Raw genomic sequence first — 23,093 nt, forward strand, 5'->3', positions numbered from 1 at the left:
AATGTTGTATATTTTTCCCCCAACACCACTTCCCATAAATTTGTATAGCAGGTCCTCATACCAAATTGAGTCGAAAGCTTTTTTGAAATCAACAAAGCATGAGAAGACTTTGCCTTTGTTTTGGTTTGTATGTTTGTCAATTAGTGTGTGCAGAGTATGGTAATTTGGTAAAAAGCCAATTTGACATTTGCTCAATACATTGTTTTCGCTGAGGAAATGTACAAGTCTGCTGTTAATGATAATGCAGAGGATTTTCCCAAGATTTCTGTTGACGCATATCCCACGGTAGTTATTGAGGTCAAATTTGTCTCCACTTTTGTGGATTGGGGTGATCAGTCCTTGGTTCCAAATATTGGGGAAGATGCCAGAGCTGAGGATGATGTTAAAGAGTTTAAGTATAGCCAATTGGAATTTGTGGTCCGTATATTTTATTATTTCATTTAGGATACCATCAACCCCACAGGCCTTTTTGGGTTGGAGGGTTTGTATTTTGTCCTGTAGTTCATTCAATGTAATTGGAGAATCTAGTGCGTTCTGGTCGTCTTTAATAGTTGATTCTAAGATTTGTATTTGATCATGTATATGTTTTTGCTGTTTGTTCTTTGTTGTAGAGCCAAAAAGATTGGAGAAGTGGTTTATCCATACATCTCCGTTTTGGATAGATAACTCTTCGTGTTGTTGTTTGTTTAGAGTTGTCCAATTTACCCAGAAGTGGTTAGATTCTATGGATTCTTCAATTACATTGAGCTGATTTCTGACATGCTGTTCCTTCTTTTTCCGTAGTGTAGTTCTGTATTGTTTTAGTGATTCACCATAGTGAAGGCATAGGCTCAGGTTTTCTGGTTTTCTATGTTTTTAGTTAGATAGGTTTCTCAATTTCCTTCTTAGGTTTTTGCATTCTTCATCAAACCATTTGTCATTGTTGTTAATTTTCTTAGGTTGTCTGCTTGAAATGTTTTGATTCGATAGGGAAGCTGAGAGGTCAAATATACTGTTTAGGTATTCTACTGCCAAGCGGTGGCGGTTCTAGACCATTTCAACTGGGGGGGCCAAGCTGGGGCCAGTTGTACTGTTAGAGGGGCCAGTTACATTAGACGTTATTGTTGTCATATCGTTTTCTTCACTGCATTGCAGGCATTAGCAGGCAAAAGACCATGTTGCCACTGTCTAAACACGGCACGCTGTAATTTGGGCTGAATAAAACCCTGATTACGCATTCCTGCGCCTGTCTCCCAAATCATTGTTACCAACGTGACAACTGACTGTGAACGCTCTAAGAGACTCTGGGTTGAGGTCAGTGATAAAGTAGTCTACAGTACTACTGCTAAGAGATGATCTATACTGTAGGTGTACAGTACCTACCATAGGAGTCCCCTCGAAGCCTACCATTGACTATGTACATATCCAGCGTCTGACAGAGCTGCAGGAGTTGTGATCTGCTTTTGTTGGTTATGTTGTTGTAGTTATGTCTAGGGGGGACATATGGGGGAGAGTATGCTGTCACCTCCAGGTAGGTGTTTGTCCCCATGTGTCCTGAGGGTGTCAGGTTCTTGTCCAGTTCTGGCGTTTAGGTCGCCACAGACTAGTACATGTCTCTGGGCCTGAACATTTTTGATCTCCCCCTCTAAGATGGAGAAGCTGTCATCGTTAAATTATGTGGATTCCACTGGGGGGATATAGGTAGCACACATGAGGACATTTTTCTCTGTTGAGATCATTTCCTTATTAATTTCTAGCCAGATGTAAAATGTTCCTGTTTTGACTAATTTAATAGAGTGGTTTAGGTCTGCTCTATACCAAATTAGCATACCCCATGAGTCTCTTCCCTGTTTTACACCTGGTAGTTTGGTGGATGGGACTCTGTAACCTAGATGGCAACCAGTGGGTCTGGCTCCTTTATGCCATGTTTCTTGTAGGATTACAATGTCTGCATTTCCAATTTCTTTGAGGAATCTGGGTTCCTGCTCTTTAGGCCAAAGTCAGTTGACCTCAGACCTTTTATATTCCAGGATGAGATAGTAAAAGTTTTGTGTTCTATAGTGTCTAGTGTTATTTTTGTGTGGTTTATGCCCAGACCATCACAGTAGGGTCTCACTCTCTTTCTCTCTCTCACAGACACACAGACACACCCACACACCCACACACACCCACACACACACACACACACACACACACACACACACACACACACACACACACACAGTCTTCTCTCAGGACAAAGGTTCTTTTACATAATTGAAAGATTGCATGAGTGTAGTAAATATTTTTATTGAAGGATGATCCTGTGTACATTGTAGTGGATGGTGCTTGTTTACCATCACAAGAGAGCACTTTAGGTAAATGGAGTTTCTCCATTGAGTTTCTCCATGTTTATCTTTCAGTGGGGAGTAGGCCGGGTCTGGAAAAGCAGCCCTGGGGTTGTAATCCATATCTTGCTTTAAAGACAAAATAGGATGTGGAGAATTTTTTTTATGTCAAATTAAATTTCATTACTGTAAACATAAAATCTCAGGGGAGCATTGAGATATTTGGCCTAGCGTTATTCCACACCTTCTCCTCTGAAATCCTTGGCAGTCTATAGGCCAAATTAAGCCATCCTCTTCTGAAATGCCAGGTATAGACCACCCCCACCACTAATGTACCCTATGCACCCTTAGGGAGTGAACGTTATTTATAACAAGGGTTACATTGAGAAAATCTGACCTCTCTGTAATGAAAATGTATGGCCCTCCTTTCAGCAAAATACATTTTACCTAAACCCTCCCTGAACGCCTGAAAAACAAGTGACTCTCCCCTATATAAATTTATTACATTTTTGTTTTATCTCAGCAATCTACACACAATACCCCATAATGACAAAGCGAAAACAGTTTTTTTGATTTTTTTGCTAATTTATTAAAAATAAAAAACAGAAATACCTTATTTACATAAGTATTCAGACCCTTTGCTATGAGACTCGAAATTGAGCTCAAGTGCATCCTGTTTCCATTGATCCTCCTTGAGATGTTTCTACAACTTGATTGGAGTCCACCTGTGGTGAATTCAATTGATTGGACATGATTTGGAAAGGCACGCACCTGTCTTTATAATGTCCAGTTGACAGAGCATGTCAGAGCAAACACCAAGTCATGATGTCGAAGGAATTGTCCGTAGAGCTCTGAGACAGGATTGTGTCGAGGCACAGATCTGGGGAAAGGTACAAAACAATTTCGGCAACCGTGAAGGTCCCCAAGAACACTGTGGCCTCCATCAATCTTAAATGGTTTGGAACCACCAAGACTCTTCCGAGAGCTGGCCACCCTGCCAAACTGAGCAATTGAGGGAGAAGGGCCTTGGTCTGGGAGGTGACCAAGAACCCAATGGTCACTATGACAGAGCTCTAGAGTTCCTCTGTAGAGATGGGAGAACCTTCCAGAAGGACAACCATCTCTGCAGCACTCCACCAATCAGGCCTTTGTGGTAGAGTGGCCAGACGGAAGCTACTCCTCAGAAAAAGGCACATGACAGCCCGCTTGGAGTTTGCCAAATGGCACCGAAAGACTCTCAGACCATGAGAAACAAGATTCTCTGATCTGATGAAACCAAGATTTAACTCTTTGGCCTGAATGCCAAGTGTCACGTCTGGAGGAAACCTGGCACCATCCCTACGGTGAAGCATGGTGGTGGCAGCATCATGTTGCGGGGATGTTTTTCAGTGGCAGGGACTGGGAGACTAGTCAGGATTGAGGCAAAGACGAACAGAGCAAAGTACAGAGAGATCCTTGATGAAAACCTGCTCCAGAGCGCTCAGGACCTCAGACTGGGGTGAAGGTTCACCTTCCAATAGGACAACGACTAAGCACACAGTCAAGACAACGCAGGAGTGGCATCGGGACAAGTCTCTGAATGTCCTTGAGTGGCCGAGTCAGAGCTCGGACTTGAACCCGATCGAACATCTCTGGAGAGACCTGAAAAAAGCTGTGCAGCAACGCTCTCCATCCAACCTGACAGAGCTTGAGAGGATCTGCAGAGAGGAATGGGAGAAACTCCCCAAATACAGGTGTGCTAAGCTTGTAGCGTTCTAACCAAGAATACTTGAGGCTGTAATCGCTGCTAAAGGCGCTTCAACAAAGTACTGAGTAAAGGGTCTGAATACTTATGTAAATTGAGCTTCAGGTAGCCCAGTGGTTAGAGCGTTGGTCTTGTAACCAAGTCTTAACTGACTTGCCTAGTTAAATAAAGGTAATAAAAAATGTGATATTTCAAAAATCTACCTGCGGCTATGCATGAATTTATCATCCTATTTGCAGGTCAAAGAAAAATGTGCCTTTTATAAACATTTTATACAATTCTATGTCATTTTACATGATAGCAGAATACATTTACATTACATTTAAGTCATTTAGCAGACGCTCTTATCCAGAGCGACTTACAAATTGGTGCATTCACCTTATGATATCCAGTGGAACAACCACTTTACAATAGTGCATCTAAATCTTTTAAGGGGGGGGGGTTAGAAGGATTACTTTATCCTATCCTAGGTATTCCTTAAAGAGGTGGGGTTTCAGGTGTCTCCGGAAGGTGGTGATTGACTCCGCTGCCCTGGCGTCGTGAGGGAGCTTGTTCCACCATTGGGGTGCCAGAGCAGCGAACAGTTTTGACTGGGCTGAGCGGGAACTGTGCTTCCTCAGAGGTAGGGGGAGGCCAGTGGTGGATGAACGCAGTGCCCTTGTTTGGGTGTAGGGCCTGATCAGAGCCTGAAGGTATGGAGGTGCCGTTCCCTTCACAGCTCCGTAGGCAATCACCATGGTCTTGTAGCGGATGCGAGCTTCAACTGGAAGCCAGTGGAGAGAGCGGAGGAGCGGGGTGACGTGAGAGAACATGGGAAGGTTGAACACCAGACGGGCTGCGGCGTTCTGGATGAGTTGTAGGGGTTTAATGGCACAGGCAGGGAGCCCAGCCAACAGCGAGTTGCAGTAATCCAGACGGGAGATGACAAGTGCCTGGATTAGGACCTGCGCCGCTTCCTGTGTGAGGCAGGGTCGTACTCTGCGAATGTTGTAGAGCATGAACCTACAGGATCGGGTCACCGCCTTGATGTTAGTGGAGAACGACAGGGTGTTGTCCAGGATCACGCCAAGGTTCTTAGCACTCTGGGAGGAGGACACAAGGGAGTTGTCAACCGTGATGGCGAGATCATGGAACGGGCAGTCCTTCCCCGGGAGGAAGAGCAGCTCCGTCTTGCCGAGGTTCAGCTTGAGCTGGTGATCCGTCATCCACGCTGATATGTCTGACAGACATGCAGAGATGCGATTCGCCGCCTGGTTATCAGAAGGGGGAAAGGAGAAGATTAATTGTGTGTCGTCTGCATAGCAATGATAGGAGAGACCATGTGAGGATATGACAGAGCCAAGTGACTTGGTGTATAGCGAGAATAGGAGAGGGCCTAGAACAGAGCCCTGGGGGACACCAGTGGTGAGAGCGCATGGTGCGGAGACAGATTCTCGCCACGCCACCTGGTAGGAGCGACCTGTCAGGTAGGACGCAATCCAAGCGTGGGCCGCGCCGGAGATGCCCAACTCGGAGAGGGTGGAGAGGAGGATCTGATGGTTCACAGTATCAAAGGCAGCAGATAGGTCTAGAAGGATGAGAGCAGAGGAGAGAGAGTTAGCTTTAGCAGTGCGGAGAGCCTCCGTGACACAGAGAAGAGCAGTCTCAGTTGAATGCCCAGTCTTGAAACCTGACTGATTAGGATCAAGAAGGTCATTCTGAGAGAGATAGCAGGAGAGCTGGCCAAGGACGGCACGTTCAAGAGTTTTGGAGAGAAAAGAAAGAAGGGATACTGGTCTGTAGTTGTTGAATATTTTTCCATACCACACAAATTGACTAAATGATTGGCTAAGAATGGACAGAGAGATCAGCCTGGTCTCATAGACTAGATGTAAAAATAAAAGTAAATCTGTGACATTCAAATTTGTATGATATGGCACGTTTGGTATGGTTACATGAGACTTATAATGCGAACATTATAATCTCATCATGGACAATTTTAGCTAATTAGCGACTTTTAAACTACTTTTTAGCTACTTTGCAACTACTTAGCATGCTAGCTAACTCTTCCCCTAATCCTAACCCTAACCTTAACCCTTTAACCTAACTCGTAAACTTAACCCTAACCCTCACCCCTAGCCTAGCTAACGTTAGCCACCTAGCTAACGTTAGCCACCTAGCTAGAATTCGTAACATATCATCATTTTGCAAGTTCATATCATGTTGTACATTTTGTAATTGTAAATAGTGTACATAACATATAATACGAATTGTAATTCGTAACATATCATACAAAATGAGTGATGGACATCCACAAATGACTACATACATACCATAACATATCATAATAAATGGAGTGTCTCAGATTTACGTACATAATTATACAAAATGCTTTGAGACTAGGTTTCAGCGATTAGCCAGTGTTCATCTTGTCATATTTCTCCAATGCCAACCCAGATATGCCTACCGACACAGAAAATTGTAAGCTTTAACTGCTACTCTTCTTCCGTGGTTTAACCCAACAAGAGAAGGTCACAAGTATTTTCCCTAAAAGCTGTCTGGGTTTAAACATCTTGTATTGTACAGAAAGTGAATAGCTTAATCAATTGATTGTGACATAATTTGATTACTTCCCAAGCAAAGTCAATATTTTGTATCCTCGGCTATAGAAGGTTTTAGCTCAGCCTCAATGTCAAAGAAACTAAACCAAGATATCCCCATATACATCTGAGTCATGTCTTTCCTGGGTATTTTACAGCTTGTTTCTAGAATAAAGCATTACGAACCAAAGCGCTCTTATTGGTCACTTTATATAATCGGATCCATTTAAATTCGTAAGCTACCAAAGGGTAGCTAACAAGGGGCACCCGTGGCGCATCGGTCTAAGGCACTGCATCTCAGTGATAGAGGTGTCACTACAGACCCTGGTTTGTTTCCAGGCTGTATCACAACTGGATGTGATTGGGATTGGCCCAGCGCCGTTAGGGTTTGGCCGGGGTAGGCTGTCATTGTAAATAACAATTTGTTCTTAACTGACTTGCCAAGTTAAATAAAGGTACAATTTAAAAAATGTAGGATAGGTAGGCCAAACACACACACCACACACACTCTCTCTCTCTCTCTGTGTTGTGTGTACATCTGTCTCTGTGTCATCCAAAAAAGAAGCGGGACATGGTGTCCTTCCTCGTGCTCCCCACTCTGGTTTGGTAAGGTCTCAGCTGCTTTCAGTATAATGTATGAAAACACAAAAGTTCCTGTGTCAATTGAATACAAGCAAGCTTCAGAGCCAACCAGACAGGTGATCTAAGACACATTTTATTAACATTTTTGGATAGTCAAAGCCGTTGTTGCAAAAGGAAATCTGGGGACTAAAAGGTCATTCAGGGTGGTTGTTGTTGTTGCTCTGAGTTGCTCTCTGATATTTTACAACTAAATTATTACGTTGATGTTATTGGACTGTGATCTAATCCAAAGTCTCCTATAGGAGAAAATAAAGATATTTTACTGCCATACTTTTCTACATTTACTGCCATACTTTTCTCCACCACTAGAGAGAGACACCCTCAAACCTTCGATGGCTCTGCTCTGAAGTACCATAAACAGTCCCTCACAAACAGCAGACTGAAAAGTGAAGCAAGGTAGGCTGCGTTTACCCAGGCAGCCCAATTCTGATCTTTTTTACTCTAAATTGGTCTTTTGACCAATCACATTAGACATTTCTCAGAGCTTTTCTGATTGGTCAAAAGCCTAATTCTGATCTTTTAAAAATACAAACAAGTGAAAAAAAGATCAGAATTGGGCTGCCTGTGTAAACACAGGCGTAGTGTACGAGAGTTCATGTGGAGGCCAGAGTAGTAAAGGTAAAGATATGTGGGCAATATACCTGTAGACAAGGAAGAGGAGCAACACTTACAACATGACACGCACAACACAAGATATTCTTAACTAAAGTTTCAAAACATTACATTGATTAAATTGATTAGAATTACACAACTATAAATAATTAGTGCAACACTGATTAGTGTTAGTGGATTACCAGGAAAGGCATAAACAGTAAACTTTACCCCTCCTCTTAATGATCATATGATGCTGGCCAAACACAATCTGCTTGGCGAGGAAGAAAGGAGGAGGACAACTAGCTTACTCCCTTTACCTGACAGAAAGAAGGAAAGAACGACAGAAGGAGAGAAAGAGAGAGTTGCTTTGAAGGCATAGGAATAGACCAAGAACAGACAACAGAAGACATCAGGAGCCTACAAGTACAAAGGATTTTAAAAAGGGGGAGCATGACTACTATGCAAGTGATGGTGCATGGACCAAAGAAACATTTGAGAGACAATTCTAATGAACAGCTCACTTTGGATAGAGGAGTGGACAATACTGCGAGTCCCCCTAAAAAACTGTCCCACTCTATTGAGGAGATCCTGAAGAAGCCATCCAGAGTGGGAGAAGAGAGGCAAGAGGGGCTAGGTGGATGGTCGGTTAACAGACAGAATGAAGAATGTCCATATCAGCATGTACATACAGGCACTGTGTGTTCAATTGGCCTTGACTTGTTATGTTACCATTATGGGCAGGCCTATGTAACATAAGAGATTTTGGGAGAGTATACATTACAAGGAGGCAAAGGGGTTAGATGTCAAATGGCTGATTCTGTCTCAAGTCTGGGAAATTGTATTCTGTGTATCATATTTTATGTTATCTGAATTGAGCTAGTAGTTCTTAAGAGTTATTTTTAGGACAAAGATAATCAAGCAATATTATGCTTTCTTTCTGTCCACAGAAGGAACTTTTCAACACAGGGTGCTGCCACAGCATGTGCACATTGTCACTGACTGGAGAGGTGACCACAACACAGAGGTCACAAGACTACACCCTGGAGAGTGCAATATTGACCGCATCTCCCAAGACCACAGTGGGGACTCCAGCAGCCACAGTAGTGGCTCCTGTAAAGATAGTATTCAGGACAGAGCGGGGAGAGAGGAGGGCCAGGACCAAGGCCGAATCCAGTGGGAGAGGATCAGCTGCCAAGCTCATCATGGTGAGATTTAGCACAAGTCTTACAGTCAATATTGCTGGAATCAAGGAGCGGAATTATATCTGAGGATGAACGACATTATAAAAAAGGGTGTTTTGATTATGATGATGATAAGAATGAGGAGGACGAGGATGGATGATGATGATGATAATGGTCATTTTGACGATGATACAGACTCTTTTGCTTGTGTTTGGTGTGCACAGTGCAGAGGAGGAGAAGGAAGACCTGGACCATCTTCACTCCAGGTCAGGTGGAGAAGGAAGACCCGGACCAGCTTCACTCCAGGTCAGGAGGAGAAGGAAGACCCGGACCAGCTTCACTCCAGGTCAGGAGGAGAAGGAAGACCCGGACCAGCTTCACTCCAGGTCAGGTGGAGGAGCTGGAGAAGGTGTTCTTGGAGACCCACTATCCTGATGTCCACATCCGGGACACACTTGCCTCTCATCTGCAGCTCACCGAGGGAAGAGTACAGGTATGCTAGCATGAAACACCTGAGACATGCTGAAATATATCTACAGTATGAGCTTCTTATACAAGTACAATTAATTAAACATGATAGTATATGGGTTCAACAAAGATTTCCAATTGAATCTTACAAAATAATCAATAATAATCCATGAGAATTAAACATTGACACTGTTATGAAGAGTTGTCTTGAGTTATCACTGTTATCCATGTTTGCCATCTGGAGAAACAGAAACAGTCCTTACCATCTGCTTGCATAAGTCAAACACCAAGTTATCTGTCAGAGGGCACAAACATCCATTTGCTATCATGCTAACTCATTCACTGTTGTCTTCAGATTTGGTTCCAGAACCACAGAGCCAAATGGAGGTAGACTGAGATGCTAAGGGACGTGGAAATGATGGCCAGAGACCAGACCCCTATATGTACATTCAAACCTGGGCTTCTTTATAGTGAGGTGGGTATAATATAGTTTTAATCAAAACCAGCAAGTGTATAATTACATTGCATAGGCATCGAAACAAACTATTAAATACAATATGTGCAGTTTTAGAATACTTGTATTACCTGTCAGATACAGATCTGCCAGATAAGGATACAGATACTCAGTATACAGTGGAGGCTGCTGAGGGGAGGACGATTCATAGTAATTGTGTACAGTCGTGGCCAGAAGTTTTGAGAATGACACAAATATACATTTTCACAAAGTTTGCTGCTTCAGTGTCTTTAGATATTTTTGTCAGATGTTACTATGGAATACTGAAGTATAATTACAAGCATTTCAGAAGTGTCAAAGGCTTTTATTGTCAATTACATGAAGTTGATGCAAAGAGTCAATATTTGCAGTGTTGACCCTTCTTTTTCAAGACATCTGCAATCCACCCTGGCATGCTGTCAATTAACTTCTGGGCCACATCCTGACTGATGGCAGCCCATTCTTGCATAATCAATGCTTGGAGTTTGTCAGAATTTGTGGGCTTTTGTTTGTCCACCCGCCTCTTGAGGATTGACCACAAGTTCTCAATGGGATTAAGGTCTGGGGAGTTTCCTGGCCATGGACCCAAAATATCGATGTTTTGTTCCCCGAGACACTTAGTTATCACTTTTGCCTTATGGCAAGGTGCTCCATCATGCTGGAAAAGACATTGTTTGTCACCAAACTGTTCCTGAATGGTTGGGAGAAGTTGCTCTCGGAGGATGTGTTGGTACCATTCTTTATTCATGGCTGTGTTCTTAGGCAAGTCTTCGCCTCACTGTGTGTGCAGATGCACTCACACCTGCCTGCTGCCATTCCTGAGCAAGCTCTGTACTGGTGGTGCCCCGATCCTGCAGCTGAATCAACTTTAGGAGACAGTCCTGGCGCTTGCTGGACTTTCTTGGGCGCCCTGAAGCCTTCTTCACGACAGTTGAACCGCTCTCCTTGAAGTTCTTGATGATCCGATAAATTGTTGATTTATGTGCAATCTTACTGGCAGCAATATCCTTGCCTGTGAAGCCCTTTTTGTGCAAAGCAATGATGACGGCATGTGTTTCCTTGCAGGTAACCATGGTTGGCAGAGGAAGAACAATGATTCCAAGCACCACCCTCCTTTTGAAGCTTCCGGTCTGTTATTCGAACTCAATCAGCATGACAGAGTGATCTCCAGCCTTGTCCTTGTCAACACTCACACCTGTGTTAACAAGAGAATCACTGACATGATGTCAGCTGGTCCTTGTGTGGCAGGTCCGAAATGCAGTGGAAATGTTTTTGGGGGATTCAGTTCATTCGCATGGCAAAGAGGGACTTTGCAATTAATTGCAATTCATCTGATCACTCTTCATAACATTCTGGAGTATATGCAAATTGCCATCATTCAAACTGAGGCAGCAGACTTTGTGAAAATTTATATTTGTGTCATTCTCAAAACTTTTGACCACGACTGTATATGTGATTGTATAAGACGTGAGTCATGCTTGAGACAGTTGACAAAAACCTCAATAAAATGATCCTGTAATTTGTTTCCATGACAAAACAGCGTGAAGAGGCTATCTCTCTGTTTCCGTTGAATCCTTGCTCACTACAGTACGGGCCATACCAACTACTAGAAAAGCTTTACCCAGGGGTATTGCCGTTCCAACCTTTTCTACCTGTGTTGCCACACCTGCATCACCAAGCTCTATGCTCCCCCTGGACCCGACATTAATTTCCCATCCCAATAGTCACTTTCAGTTGACACAATGAACACTAAAGAAATGTATCTTCAAAAGCTTTGTAAATAAGATGTATCTGTATGTTGTCATCCGTGTCCGTGATGAGGGAATCATGGTGCTGCTATCTCAGAAGCTGTTGAAACTGATGAAGGAATTGATAATTGAGTATTATCTCTCACAGATAAAACAATATGGCTGAGTAAAGTGAATAACATTTTTGTGTTTTTTTTTATCAACTCACTCTCCACTCATCCAGATATGTTGACTGTAATTGTATAATGATATTGTAAATACATGAATACACATACATAAATAAATACTGTAATACATATAATTCCTAATGATTACATTTGTGTGGTGTCTGTATTTCTCATGTGGCTGTGGTTCTGAAAATATTGTTTAACATTGATGTTAAGAATAGTCCCTGTACACTAAAATAGGCTCTGAAAGATAATCCCTATTCTAGGACTTCTACAGCTATAAATACATGTGAAAGTGTACATTTCCATATATAAAGCCCTTTATTTACAACAGAATGCATCTGAAGCTGCTTATTCAACCTACAGTACTTGTGTTTTGGTGATAACTCTCAATACAGATATTATGTGAGGAGTGTATTTCTGAGTATAACGGTTTAATGGCTTAATTATCTCCAGGACAGAAGGTTTAGCTATGTCTTCTGATCACACTACCTCCTCTTGTAAATCTAAGATAGTGTCACTATTGTATGACATACCCATTTGACTTTTACATTTTTGCTCAATGTGTTTATAGTCTACACAGATCTACTATTGCGTGCCCTAGCAGCCCTTCCCTTCCTTATCCTTTCTATGGGTGTATTGTTATATTGAACTATAGCTCTCCTTATCTTAATTTGAGCTGGGGTTATTTACGGGTCAGATGGTGAATTCAGAGAACTACATTTCCAAGAATTTCAGCTATATTTGACCCATATTGACACAATTTAGACAGGATATAACCTTTTTAAACTTTTTTTGTGTCATCCTCGACGATTGTAAGTGCATTGTGTCCACATAATATGGTTATATTTGATGTTTTTTTAATGGTCAAATAAATCCAATAAAAAATACAGTATATCTTGTCCTAGGCAAGATACCGTACATATCTGGTACTATTATGGTTCCAATGACTCAGAATGTTGGAACATATAGTGCTTGCAACCTCATAATAGACTGTTTAAGTTTCTGAAAGGGCCACATACGGAATGAGTTAACTGTATAACTCACTTTGGAGTAAAATTGTCTGCTTATACCTGAAAATAATATATATTCTTATTTATCACTTATACATATTAACAATGCTGATACACCAATTAGTTAAGTAAAGGTGCATGTGGAAAGTGAAATGATTAACGAATAAAAAACACTCACATTTTTTGTAGTACAATTGCATTTTATTGGACTTCATTTATTCTATATTTATTCCACTGAGCTTTTATTTTGTACTATTTTTCAAATGAATTACTTCTATTTGTATTACTGTCACATTTTTGAGAGGTGAATCTGCAAGTACGCATTTCATTGTACTGTGTACACAATGTGTATCCTGTGCATGTGACAATTTGTCGAACATCTCATTCCAACATCATAGGCATTAATATGGAGTTGGTCCCCCCGTTGCTGCTATAACAGCCTCCACTCCTCTGGGAAGGCTTTCCACTAGATGTTGGAACATTGCTGCGGTAACTGATGTTGGGCGATTAAGTCTGGCTCGCAGTCGGTGTTCCAATTCATCCCAAAGGTGTTCGGTGAGGTTGAGGTCAGGGATCTGTGCATGTCAGTCAAGTTCTTCCACACCAATCTCAACAAACTATTTCTGTATGGACCTCGCTTTGTGCACGGGGGCATTGTCATGCTGAAAGAGGAAAGGGCCTTCTCCAAACTGTTGCCGCATTCTCCTAGCATCCACCAAACACAGATTAATCCGGCGGACTGCCAGATGGTGAAGCGTGATTCATCACTCCAGAGAACGCGTTTCCACTGCTCCAGAGTCCAATGACGGCGAGCTTTACACCACTCCATCCGACGCTTGGGATTGCGCATGGTGATCTTAGGCTTGTGTGCAGCTGCTACGCGCTTCAGCACTCGGCAGTCCCATTCTGTGAGCTTGTTTGGCCTACCACTGACCCGTTGTTGCTCCTAGATGTTTCCACTTTAAAATAACAGCACTTACAGTTGAACGGGGCAGCTTTAGTAGGGCAGAAATTTGACAAACTGATTTGTTGGGAAGGTGGCATCCTATGACGGTGCCACGTTGCCAATGACGGTGCCACGTTGCCAATGACGGTGCCACATTGCCTATGACGGTGGCAAGTCACTGAGCTCTTCAATAAGGCCATTCTAATGCCAATGTTCATCTATGGAGATTGCATGGCTGTGTGCTACATTTTATACACCTGTCAGCAACGAGTGTGGCTGAAATAGCCGAATCCACTAATTTGAAGGGATGTCCACATACTTTTGTATAGATAGTGTCCCTCATCACAGACATATTTCAGACAGGTGTTTGTGCTTATAAAGTAGCCTAGGTCAGAAAGAACAAGGGTTGCGACCTGTTGACTTTGTCGGTCATTTGGAAAACAGAAGTGAACAATCAGGTATATACATTTATGTTAATAATAGTTTTCTTCTTTAAAAACTGCCTGAAACAAGCTCTGTAAGTTATGAGCCTTACTGGCCATTGCTTTGCTGTGAGGTGTTCCTGTATCATCCATTAGATGACAATGTTGAGTGCAATTAATGTAACCAACATTAACCCAGTTCAAATTACTCTGCTTGTATTTTCTTTCTCTTTTTTTGTAGCATAATGAAACTGATTTAACATTTAAATTATTTTATGCATATAATACACCTTAACACCATAGACATGGGCCTATATGGTTTGGTCATTTCTTCGGCATAAAACACGAATATTGACAGTGATTGAATCCAATATCTCTTAAGAAGATAAGGGTTTTCGGTATCTCTAAAGATAATATTTGCCTAATAATTGTATATTTTTCTACATTCTGATCTTCAAAGGTTTCAGGTAGGCCTATTAAAATGTACTCAGCCGATACATTTTATTTTCTCTTCTCAGCGTTGACAGGCAAGATGCGTCGACGTGTAGTCCTAGTGACGACACGGGAGATGGATGCTTCGTGGACCACTTTTCTTCATATAAATCGAGAGATGGCGTCCTACACCCCGTGAATAATCAAAAATGATAATAAAGAATTGATGAAGAGGACACTACCGTAATGTATCATTATGCTACGAACCCTCAATTGAAGTAGGCTAATAATCGTCATCTTTCACTGATAGAAACAGCAATTATTTTGGTGCTGTTCTGCAATAGCCTATTCGTATTCCACCTGGCTTTCCCACATTTAACAGGGGGGTTGGTTCCGCTGCGTTTGTTTCAGCATCCTCCAACTTCCGCCTCTGCGTGTCCAACGCAAGGAGACAGGGAGAGAAGGGCGATGGCTGCCGGTGGAGGATGCGGGGAGACTGTGGATCAGTACCGGGCGGAGGTGGAGCGGCTTACCCAGGAACTTGCGGAAGCGAACAGAGAGAAGATAAGGGCGGCAGAATGCGGTCTTGTTGTGTTGGATGAGAACCAGACTCTAAAGCACCAGTATGCCGATCTGGAATCGGAACAGGAGACGCTGAAGCAAGAGTTGGAACAATTACAAGAGGTAGGTTATACAGTATGTTACAGTAGGATACAGCCTTTCTTTCCTTATTCAAGAGAATTCAATGCTGTATGGGTCAATCAGTACCAAACCTATTATTAGATCATTTTACTAGGCTACATGAAATGGCAAGATACATTTATTGTATATAAACTATAGCATGTTTATTTAAATTTGGGTGAGCTTATTGCCATATGTTGGTAAATTCTGAGACATTAACACATATTATTTGTATGGAAAAGGTATGTGTGTGTGTGTGTGTGTGTGTGTGTGTGTGTGTGTGTGTGTGTGTGTCAGTGTTTCCGTTAGCTGGTAATATCTGACTTTAGGTAACAACAACAAAAAATAAAAACAATAAATAAAATTGGCACCAGCCAATGTCTGGGAGAACAAAAAAATCCCATTGCTAAATAATCATGTTTAGCCTATTCCTTGATGAAAACAACCCTTCAATGTAAATATAGATTCATTTGCATAATTTAGTGGAATTGGTGCTTGTGTATTTTCGTTAGTTATTATGATTCTTACTTGTCAAATGCGCACAACATACAGATACAGAGCCTAGTTTAAGCGGAAAATCTGTCAGACAGAGCAAGAGCTGCTGCTACAGCTCCTGTTGCTGCTGGAGTGAATTGTGCTTTTATAAACCCAGTGGTGGAAAAAGTACCAAATTGTCATACTTGAGTAAAAGTAAAGATACCTTAATAGAAAATGGCTCAAGTAAAAGTGAAAGTCATCAAGTAAAATGTTACTTGAGTAAAAGTCTGAAAGTATTTGGTTTTAAATATACGCAAGAATCAAAAGTAAAAGTATAAATCATTTCAAATTCCTTATATTAAGCAAACCAGATGCCACCATTTTCTTGTTTTTTAATTCATGGATTGCCAGGGGCATGCTCCAACACTCAGAAATGATTTACAAACGAAGCATGTGCTTAGTGAGTCCGCCAGATCAGAGGCAGTAGGGATGACCTCTTGATAAGTGTGTGAATAAGACCATTTTCCTTTCCTGCTAAGCATTCAAAATGTAACGAGTACTTTTGGGTGTCAGGGAAAATTATGTGTATGTTTGTATCTGTGGGTTAGTTTACCCATGGGCATGGGGTTGCTGCTGTGAGGTCATTGTGAGCTAATAAGTAATACAGTTCTATCATTCATATACTATCATTTTAGATAACAATGAACTTGGATAGAAGATGTAAAAATTTAACCATAGTCCAGATATTCCCCCTCTGTATCACTTATCCGATAAAGAGCCAGACAGAAGCTGTATTGTGTTATTAATTTCTGAAGTGTTTCATTGTTACTGTAAAGAATATCGTAAACTCCATCGGTACTGAGTTTTGTCTGCCTCCACTTGCTAGAGCTTGAATAATGTATGACTATGTGTTTCTGAATTCTGTCATTACTGCAAACATGCATAAAGCAACAGGAAGGGGCAGCTGCTGACAGAGCTCAAAGCTCAAGGTCCTTATGGAGATGGGGAAGCTATAGGGCTATTGGGAGGAGAGACTGGAGGCAAGAACGGTCGACGTGGCGAGAGAGGTGGGCAGTAAAGGCAGTTTGATATGGAATAACTTCCCTTTGCAAAGCAGCCCGGTTCTATAACAGATTTAACCAGAGTCATCTCTTACAGTACGGTACATGGGTAACAAGCACTTACAGTCTTAGTTCTCAGGATGTATTTTGCTGGCCTGAATCTAAAGCCTGGTTTACACTGCACTTTAGGGCTGTCCCCGACTAAAAAAAATCTTGGTTGACCGAAAGTTTTCAGTTTTTTCGACCAATTGATTGGTCGACATTTTTAAAGGTGTATTTTTCCATATGTAATGAAATCAATTTAATGAAATCAACTATATGGATTGAGCTTGTCAGATGCTTTAAGCTTATGGTTTGATGAAATAAGATACATGCCTCAAGAGGCGCCAGAGATCTAGTTAACCAGAAGAAAAAAAACTTAACCTGAGCCAACTATTCTCCTCCCGCTCCTGATGGCTTTCGCAGATTCTGCCATTACTGTCCTGAAGTTGCCGGTAATAGGCTACATGAGGAGTCGGCAACCTTTCTCATGTTGAATGCCAATTTATCTTACTATTTCTGTGTACCAGTTATGGTTTTCATTTGCACATTTTTGTGAAACAGTTGAATTGAATTTATACTGTCTTCATATCTCAAAATCATTGCCATGTGGTGAATCAACATTCTATCCAAATTTAAATGAAAATTATACAAACCTAAAAATGTACTTATTTTGCCATTGCCAACTATATAAAAATAGCCTACATAAAGCCAACAAATAAAAACATTGCAGTCTGCAGGTAGAAAATATCCTGATAAAAATGAATATCCTATGAATCTCATTGGCTACACATGGCCTGTCTGCAACGAACTTGAAACATTGTATCAACTTTTAACTTGGGTCTGGCCTGAAGCTTACACTAGCCAACTAGCAACAATTTATGAAATATTCTGGGCCTTCAGGTTCCTCTGCCAGTGAGCTCAGGACCGACACAGCTGTAGGCTATTTGCGGAAGGAATAAGAAGCAGTGCTTGACTTGGGCAGGAGCTCACCGGAGCTGAGTACCAAATGTTCTACTGCTTGAGCTCCTGTTCCTCTTACAGAATATTAGCTCAAAGGTATTGTGGAGCTCCTGCTACTAAATATAAGCAGTACCAGCATCCAAAATGAGTACCGGAACCTATTTCAGTCCAAGTCAAGCACTAAGAAGTAATCAGGTAAGCCTATTTTATGACGTTTCCACTGGATCAGAGCAGGACATTTCCCTTTCAAGCTGAGTGGTTATCGAAACCGCCCCTCATTAGCTCATTGTTATGTATGTATCCAAATAAATGTCACTAAAAATCAGCTTAAACATTTGCAAATGCATCTACTTTGCTATTATTCTGTCTTTCTGATGTGACTGTAAGTTAGCCATAGTAGGCTAGCTAGAAAGCAAGGGATAAGAACGTTGCCAGCCAGTATGACAATGGAACATTTAAAACGAACAACTGGGTCGCGTCTATAGATACAGAACAAAAAGACTGAACGACTGGGTCGCGTCTATAGATACAGAACAAAAAGACTGAACGACTGGGTCGCATCTATAGATACAGAACAAAAAGACTGAACAAGTGGGTCGCGTCTATAGATACAGAACAAAAAGACTGAACGACTGGGTCGCGTCTATAGATACAGATACAGATACAGCCGGCTTGGGTAGTAACCCTAGATTTGTGTCAGGACTATATCTTGTGGAAGGATAAAATAGTATGAAAATAACATTTTTAATAAAAATATGTCAATCATTATTTGAATATGTTGGTAACCCGTTGAATAAAAGTGATAATGCCCTCGAAGCCGGTGTTTGGAGGACATATTGGCACAGTTTGCCGGCCCTCGACGAACAACAAACGTGACAATATATCTACCAAACACTGGCATTATAACTTAAATCAAATCAAATGTATTTATATAGCCCTTCGTACATCAGCTGATATCTCAAAGTGCTGTACAGAAACCCAGCCTAAAACCACAAACAGCAAGCAAAGCATGTGAAAGAAGCACAGTGGCTAGGAAAAACTCCCTAGGAAAAACTCCCTAGAAAGGCCAAAAACCTAGGAAGAAACCTAGAGAGGAACCAGGCTATGAGGGGTGGCCAGTCCTCTTCTGGCTGTGCGGGGTGGATATTATAACAGAACATGGTCAAGATGTTAAAATGTTCAAGATGTTAAAATGTTCATAAATGACCAGCATGGTCAAATAATAATAATCACAGTAGTTGTCGAGGGTGCAACAAGCACGTCCGGTGAACAGGTCAGGGTTCCATAGCCGCAGGCAGAACAGTTGAAACTGGAGCAGCAGCACGGCCAGGTGGACTGGGGACAGCAAGGAGTCATCATACCAGGTAGTCCTGAGGCATGGTCCTAGGGCTCAGGTCCTCCGAGAGAAAGAGAGAAAGAGAGAAAGAGAGAATTAGAGAGAGCATATTTAAATTCACACAGGACACCGGATAAGACAAGAGAAATACTCCAGATGTAACAGACTGACCCTAGCCCCCGACACATAAACTACTGCAGCATAAATACTGGAGGCTGAGACAGGAGGGATCAGAAGACACTGTGGCCCCATCCGATGATACCCCGGGCAGGGCCAAACAGGCAGGATATAACCCCACCCACTTTGCCAAAGCACAGCCCCCACACCACTAGAGGGATGTCTCCAACCACGAACTTACCGTCCTAAGACAAGGCCGAGTATAGCCCACAACAATCTCCGCCATGGCACAACCCAAGGGGGGCGCCAACCCAGACACGAAGACCACGTCAGTGACTAAACCCACTCAAGTGACGCACCCCTCCCATGGACGGCATGGAAGAACACCAGTAAGCCAGTGACTCAGCCCCTGTAAAAGGGTTAGAGGCAGAGAATCCCAGTGGAAAGAGGGGAACCGGCAAGGCAGAGACAGCAAGGGCGGTTCGTTGCTCCAGCCTTTCCGTTCACCTTCACACTCCTGGGCCAGACTATACTTAATCATAGGACCTACTGAAGAGATAAGTCTTCAGTAAAGACTTAAAGGTTGAGACTGAGTCTGCGTCTCTCACATTGGTAGGCAGACCATTCCATAAAAATAGAGCTCTATAGGAGAAAGCCCTACCTCCAGCCGTTTGCTTAGAAATTCTAGGGACAATTAGGAGGCCTGCGTCTTGTGACCGTAGCGTACGTGCAGGTATGTACGGCAGGACCAAATCGGAAAGATAGGTAGGAGCAAGCCCATGTAATGCTTTGTAGGTTTGCAGTAAAACCTTGAAATCAGCCCTTGCCTTAACAGGAAGCCAGTGTAGGGAGGCTAGCACTGGAGTAATATGATCAAATTTTTTGGTTCTAGTCAGGATTCTAGCAGCCGTATTTAGCACTAACTGAAGTTTATTTAGTGCTTTATCCGGGTAGCCGGAAAGTAGAGCATTGCAGTAGTCCAGCCTAGAAGTAACAAAAGCATGGATTAATTTTTCTGCGTCATTTTTGGACAGAAAGTTTCTGATTTTTGCAATGTTACGTAGATGGAAAAAAGCTGTCCTTGAAACAGTCTTGATATGTTCTTCAAAAGAGAGATCAGGGTCCAGAGTAACGCTGAGGTCCTTCACAGTTTTATTTGAGACGACTGTACAACCATCCAGATTAATTGTCAGATTCAACAGAAGATCTCTTTGTTTCTTGGGACCTAGAACAAGCATCTCTGTTTTGTCCGAGTTTAAAAGTAGAAAGTTTGCAGCCATCCACTTCTTTATGTCTGAAACACAGGCTTCTAGCGAGGGCAATTTTGGGGCTTCACCATGTTTCATTGAAATGTACAGCTGTGTGTCGTCCGCATAGCAGTGAAATTTAACATTATGTTTTCGAATGACATCCCCAAGAGGTAAAATATATAGTGAAAACAATAGTGGTCCTAAAACGGAACCTTGAGGAACACCGAAATTTACAATTGATTTGTCAGAGGACAAACCGTTCACAGAGACAAACTGATATCTTTCCGACAGATAAGATCTAAACCAGGCCAGAACTTGTCCATGTAGACCAATTTGGGTTTCCAATCTCTCCAAAAGAATGTGGTGATCGATGGTATCAAAAGCGGCACTAAGATCTAGGAGCACGAGGACAGATGCAGAGCCTCGGTCTGACGTCATTAAAAGGTCATTTACCACCTTCACAAGTGCAGTCTCAGTGCTATGATGGGGTCTAAAACCAGACTGAAGCGTTTCGTATACATTGTTTGTCTTCAGGAAGGCAGTGAGTTGCTGTGCAACAGCTTTTTCTAAAATGTTTGAGAGGAATGGAAGATTCGATATAGGCCGATAGTTTTTTATAATTTCTGGATCAAGATTTGGCTTTTTCAAGAGAGGCTTTATTACTGCCACTTTTAGTGAGCTTGGTACACATCTGGTGGATAGAGAGCCGTTTATTATGTTCAACATAGGAGGGCCAAGCACAGGAAGCAGCTCTTTCAGTAGTTTAGTTGGAATAGGGTCCAGTATGCAGCTTGAGGGTTTGGAGGCCATGATTATTTTCATCATTGTGTCAAGAGATATAGTACTAAAACACTTTAGTATCTCCCTTGATCCTAGGTCCTGGCAGAGTTGTGTAGACTCAGGACAATGGAGCTTTGGAGGAATACCCAGATTTAAAGAGGAGTCTGTAATTTGCTTTCTAATGATCATGATCTTTTCCTCAAAGAAGTTCAGAAATGTATTACTGCTGAAGTGAAAGCCATCCTCCATTTGCGAAGGCTGCTTTTTAGTTAGCTTTGCGACAGTATCAAAAAGACATTTCGGATTGTTCTTATTTTCCTCAATTAAGTTGGAAAAATAGGATGATCGAGCAGCAGTGAGGGCTCTTCGATACTGCACGGTACTGTCTTTCCAAGCTAGTCGGAAGACTTCCAGTTTGGTGTGGCGCCATTTCCGTTCCAATTTTCTGGAAGCTTGCTTCAGAGCTCGTGTATTTTCTGTATACCAGGGAGCTAGTTTCTTATGACAGATGTTTTTAGTTTTTAGGGGTGCAACTGCATCTAGGGTATTGCGCAAGGTTAAATTGAGTTCCTCGGTTAGGTGGTTAACTGATTTTTGTCCTCTGACGTCCTTGGGTAGGCAGAGGCAGTCTGGAAGGGCATCAAGGAATCTTTGGGTTGTCTGAGAATTTATAGCACGACTTTTAATGCTCCTTGGTTGGGGTCTGAGCAGATTATTTGTTGCGATTGCAAACGTAATAAAATGGTGGTCCGATAGTCCAGGATTATGAGGAAAAACATTAAGATCCACAACATTTATTCCATGGGACAAAACTAGGTCCAGAGTATGACTGTGGCAGTGAGTAGGTCCAGAGACATGTTGGACAAAACCCACTGAGTCGATGATGGCTCCGAAAGCCTTTTGGAGTGGGTCTGTGGACTTTTCCATGTGAATGTTAAAGTCACCAAAAATTAGAATATTATCTGCTATGACTACAAGATCCGATAGGAATTCAGGGAACTCAGTGAGGAACACTGCATATGGCCCAGGAGGCCTGTAAACAGTAGCTATAAAAAGTGAGTGAGTAGGCTGCATAGATTTCATGACTAGAAGCTCAAAAGACGAAAACGTCATTGTTTTTTTTTGTAAATTGAAATTTGCTATCGTAAATGTTAGCAACACCTCCGCCTTTGCCGGATGCATGGGGGTATGGTCACTAGTGTAACCAGGGGTGAGGCCTCATTTAACACAGTAAATTCATCAGGGTTAAGCCATGTTTCAGTCAGGCCAATCACATCAAGATTATGATCAGTGATTAGTTCATTGACTATAACTGCCTTGGAAGTGAGGGATCTAACATTAAGTAACCCAATTTTGAGATGTGAGGTATCACAATCTCTTTCAATAATGGCAGGAATGGAGGAGGTCTTTATACTAGTGAGATTGCTAAAGCGAACACCGCCATTTTTAATTTTGCCCAACCTAGATCGAGGCACAGACACGGTCTCAATAGGGAAAGCTGAGCTGACTACGCTGACTGTGCTAGTGGCAGACTCCACTAAGCTGGCAGGCTGGCTAACAGCCTGCTGCCTGGCCTGCACCCTATTTCATTGTGGAGCTAGAGGAGTTAGAGCCCTGTCTATGTTCGTAGATAAGATGAGAGCACCCCTCCAGC

At 42.2% G+C, this 23,093-nt stretch overlaps 2 protein-coding genes across 5 annotated transcripts in view; both read left to right on the forward strand.

Annotated features, from left to right (window-relative positions):
• Nucleotides 1-1,482: 1,482 nt before the first annotated feature.
• On the forward strand, nt 1,483-10,212 carry LOC123724584 (visual system homeobox 2-like). Its single transcript, XM_045688751.1, has 4 exons — nt 1,483-1,510; nt 8,813-9,070; nt 9,271-9,539; nt 9,870-10,212. Exons 1-4 carry the CDS (start codon nt 1,483-1,485, stop codon nt 9,903-9,905), a joined length of 591 nt encoding a protein of 196 aa, XP_045544707.1. The 3' UTR covers nt 9,906-10,212.
• Nucleotides 10,213-14,839: 4,627 nt separating this feature from the next.
• The window catches only part of LOC106561378 (protein bicaudal D homolog 1), a 69,830-nt gene continuing 61,576 nt past the window's right edge, over nt 14,840-23,093 (forward strand). For 2 of the 4 annotated variants that reach the window (XM_014125264.2, XM_014125262.2), the window contains exon 1: nt 14,840-15,419. In XM_014125264.2, the coding sequence (XP_013980739.2) occupies nt 15,204-15,419 (216 nt within the window). In that variant the 5' untranslated portion in view covers nt 14,840-15,203. The remainder of the gene's footprint in view (nt 15,420-23,093) is intronic. The other 2 variants (XM_014125263.2, XM_014125265.2) reach the window with 2 other exon arrangements.

The sequence above is a fragment of the Salmo salar genome, chromosome ssa10 (genome assembly GCF_905237065.1).
Source record: "Salmo salar chromosome ssa10, Ssal_v3.1, whole genome shotgun sequence".
NCBI lineage: Eukaryota > Metazoa > Chordata > Actinopteri > Salmoniformes > Salmonidae > Salmo > Salmo salar.

What these genes read in the sequence shown, in the direction of transcription:
- LOC123724584 (XM_045688751.1), top strand. Translation starts at nt 1,483, where the DNA reads ATGGGGGAGAGTATGCTGTCACCTCCAG. An exon ending in GAGTATGCTGTCACCTCCAG is followed by an intron (nt 1,511 to 8,812) that starts GTAGGTGTTTGT and finishes TTCTGTCCACAG; the next exon opens with AAGGAACTTTTCAACACAGG. An exon ending in CAGCTGCCAAGCTCATCATG is followed by an intron (nt 9,071 to 9,270) that starts GTGAGATTTAGC and finishes TGGTGTGCACAG; the next exon opens with TGCAGAGGAGGAGAAGGAAG.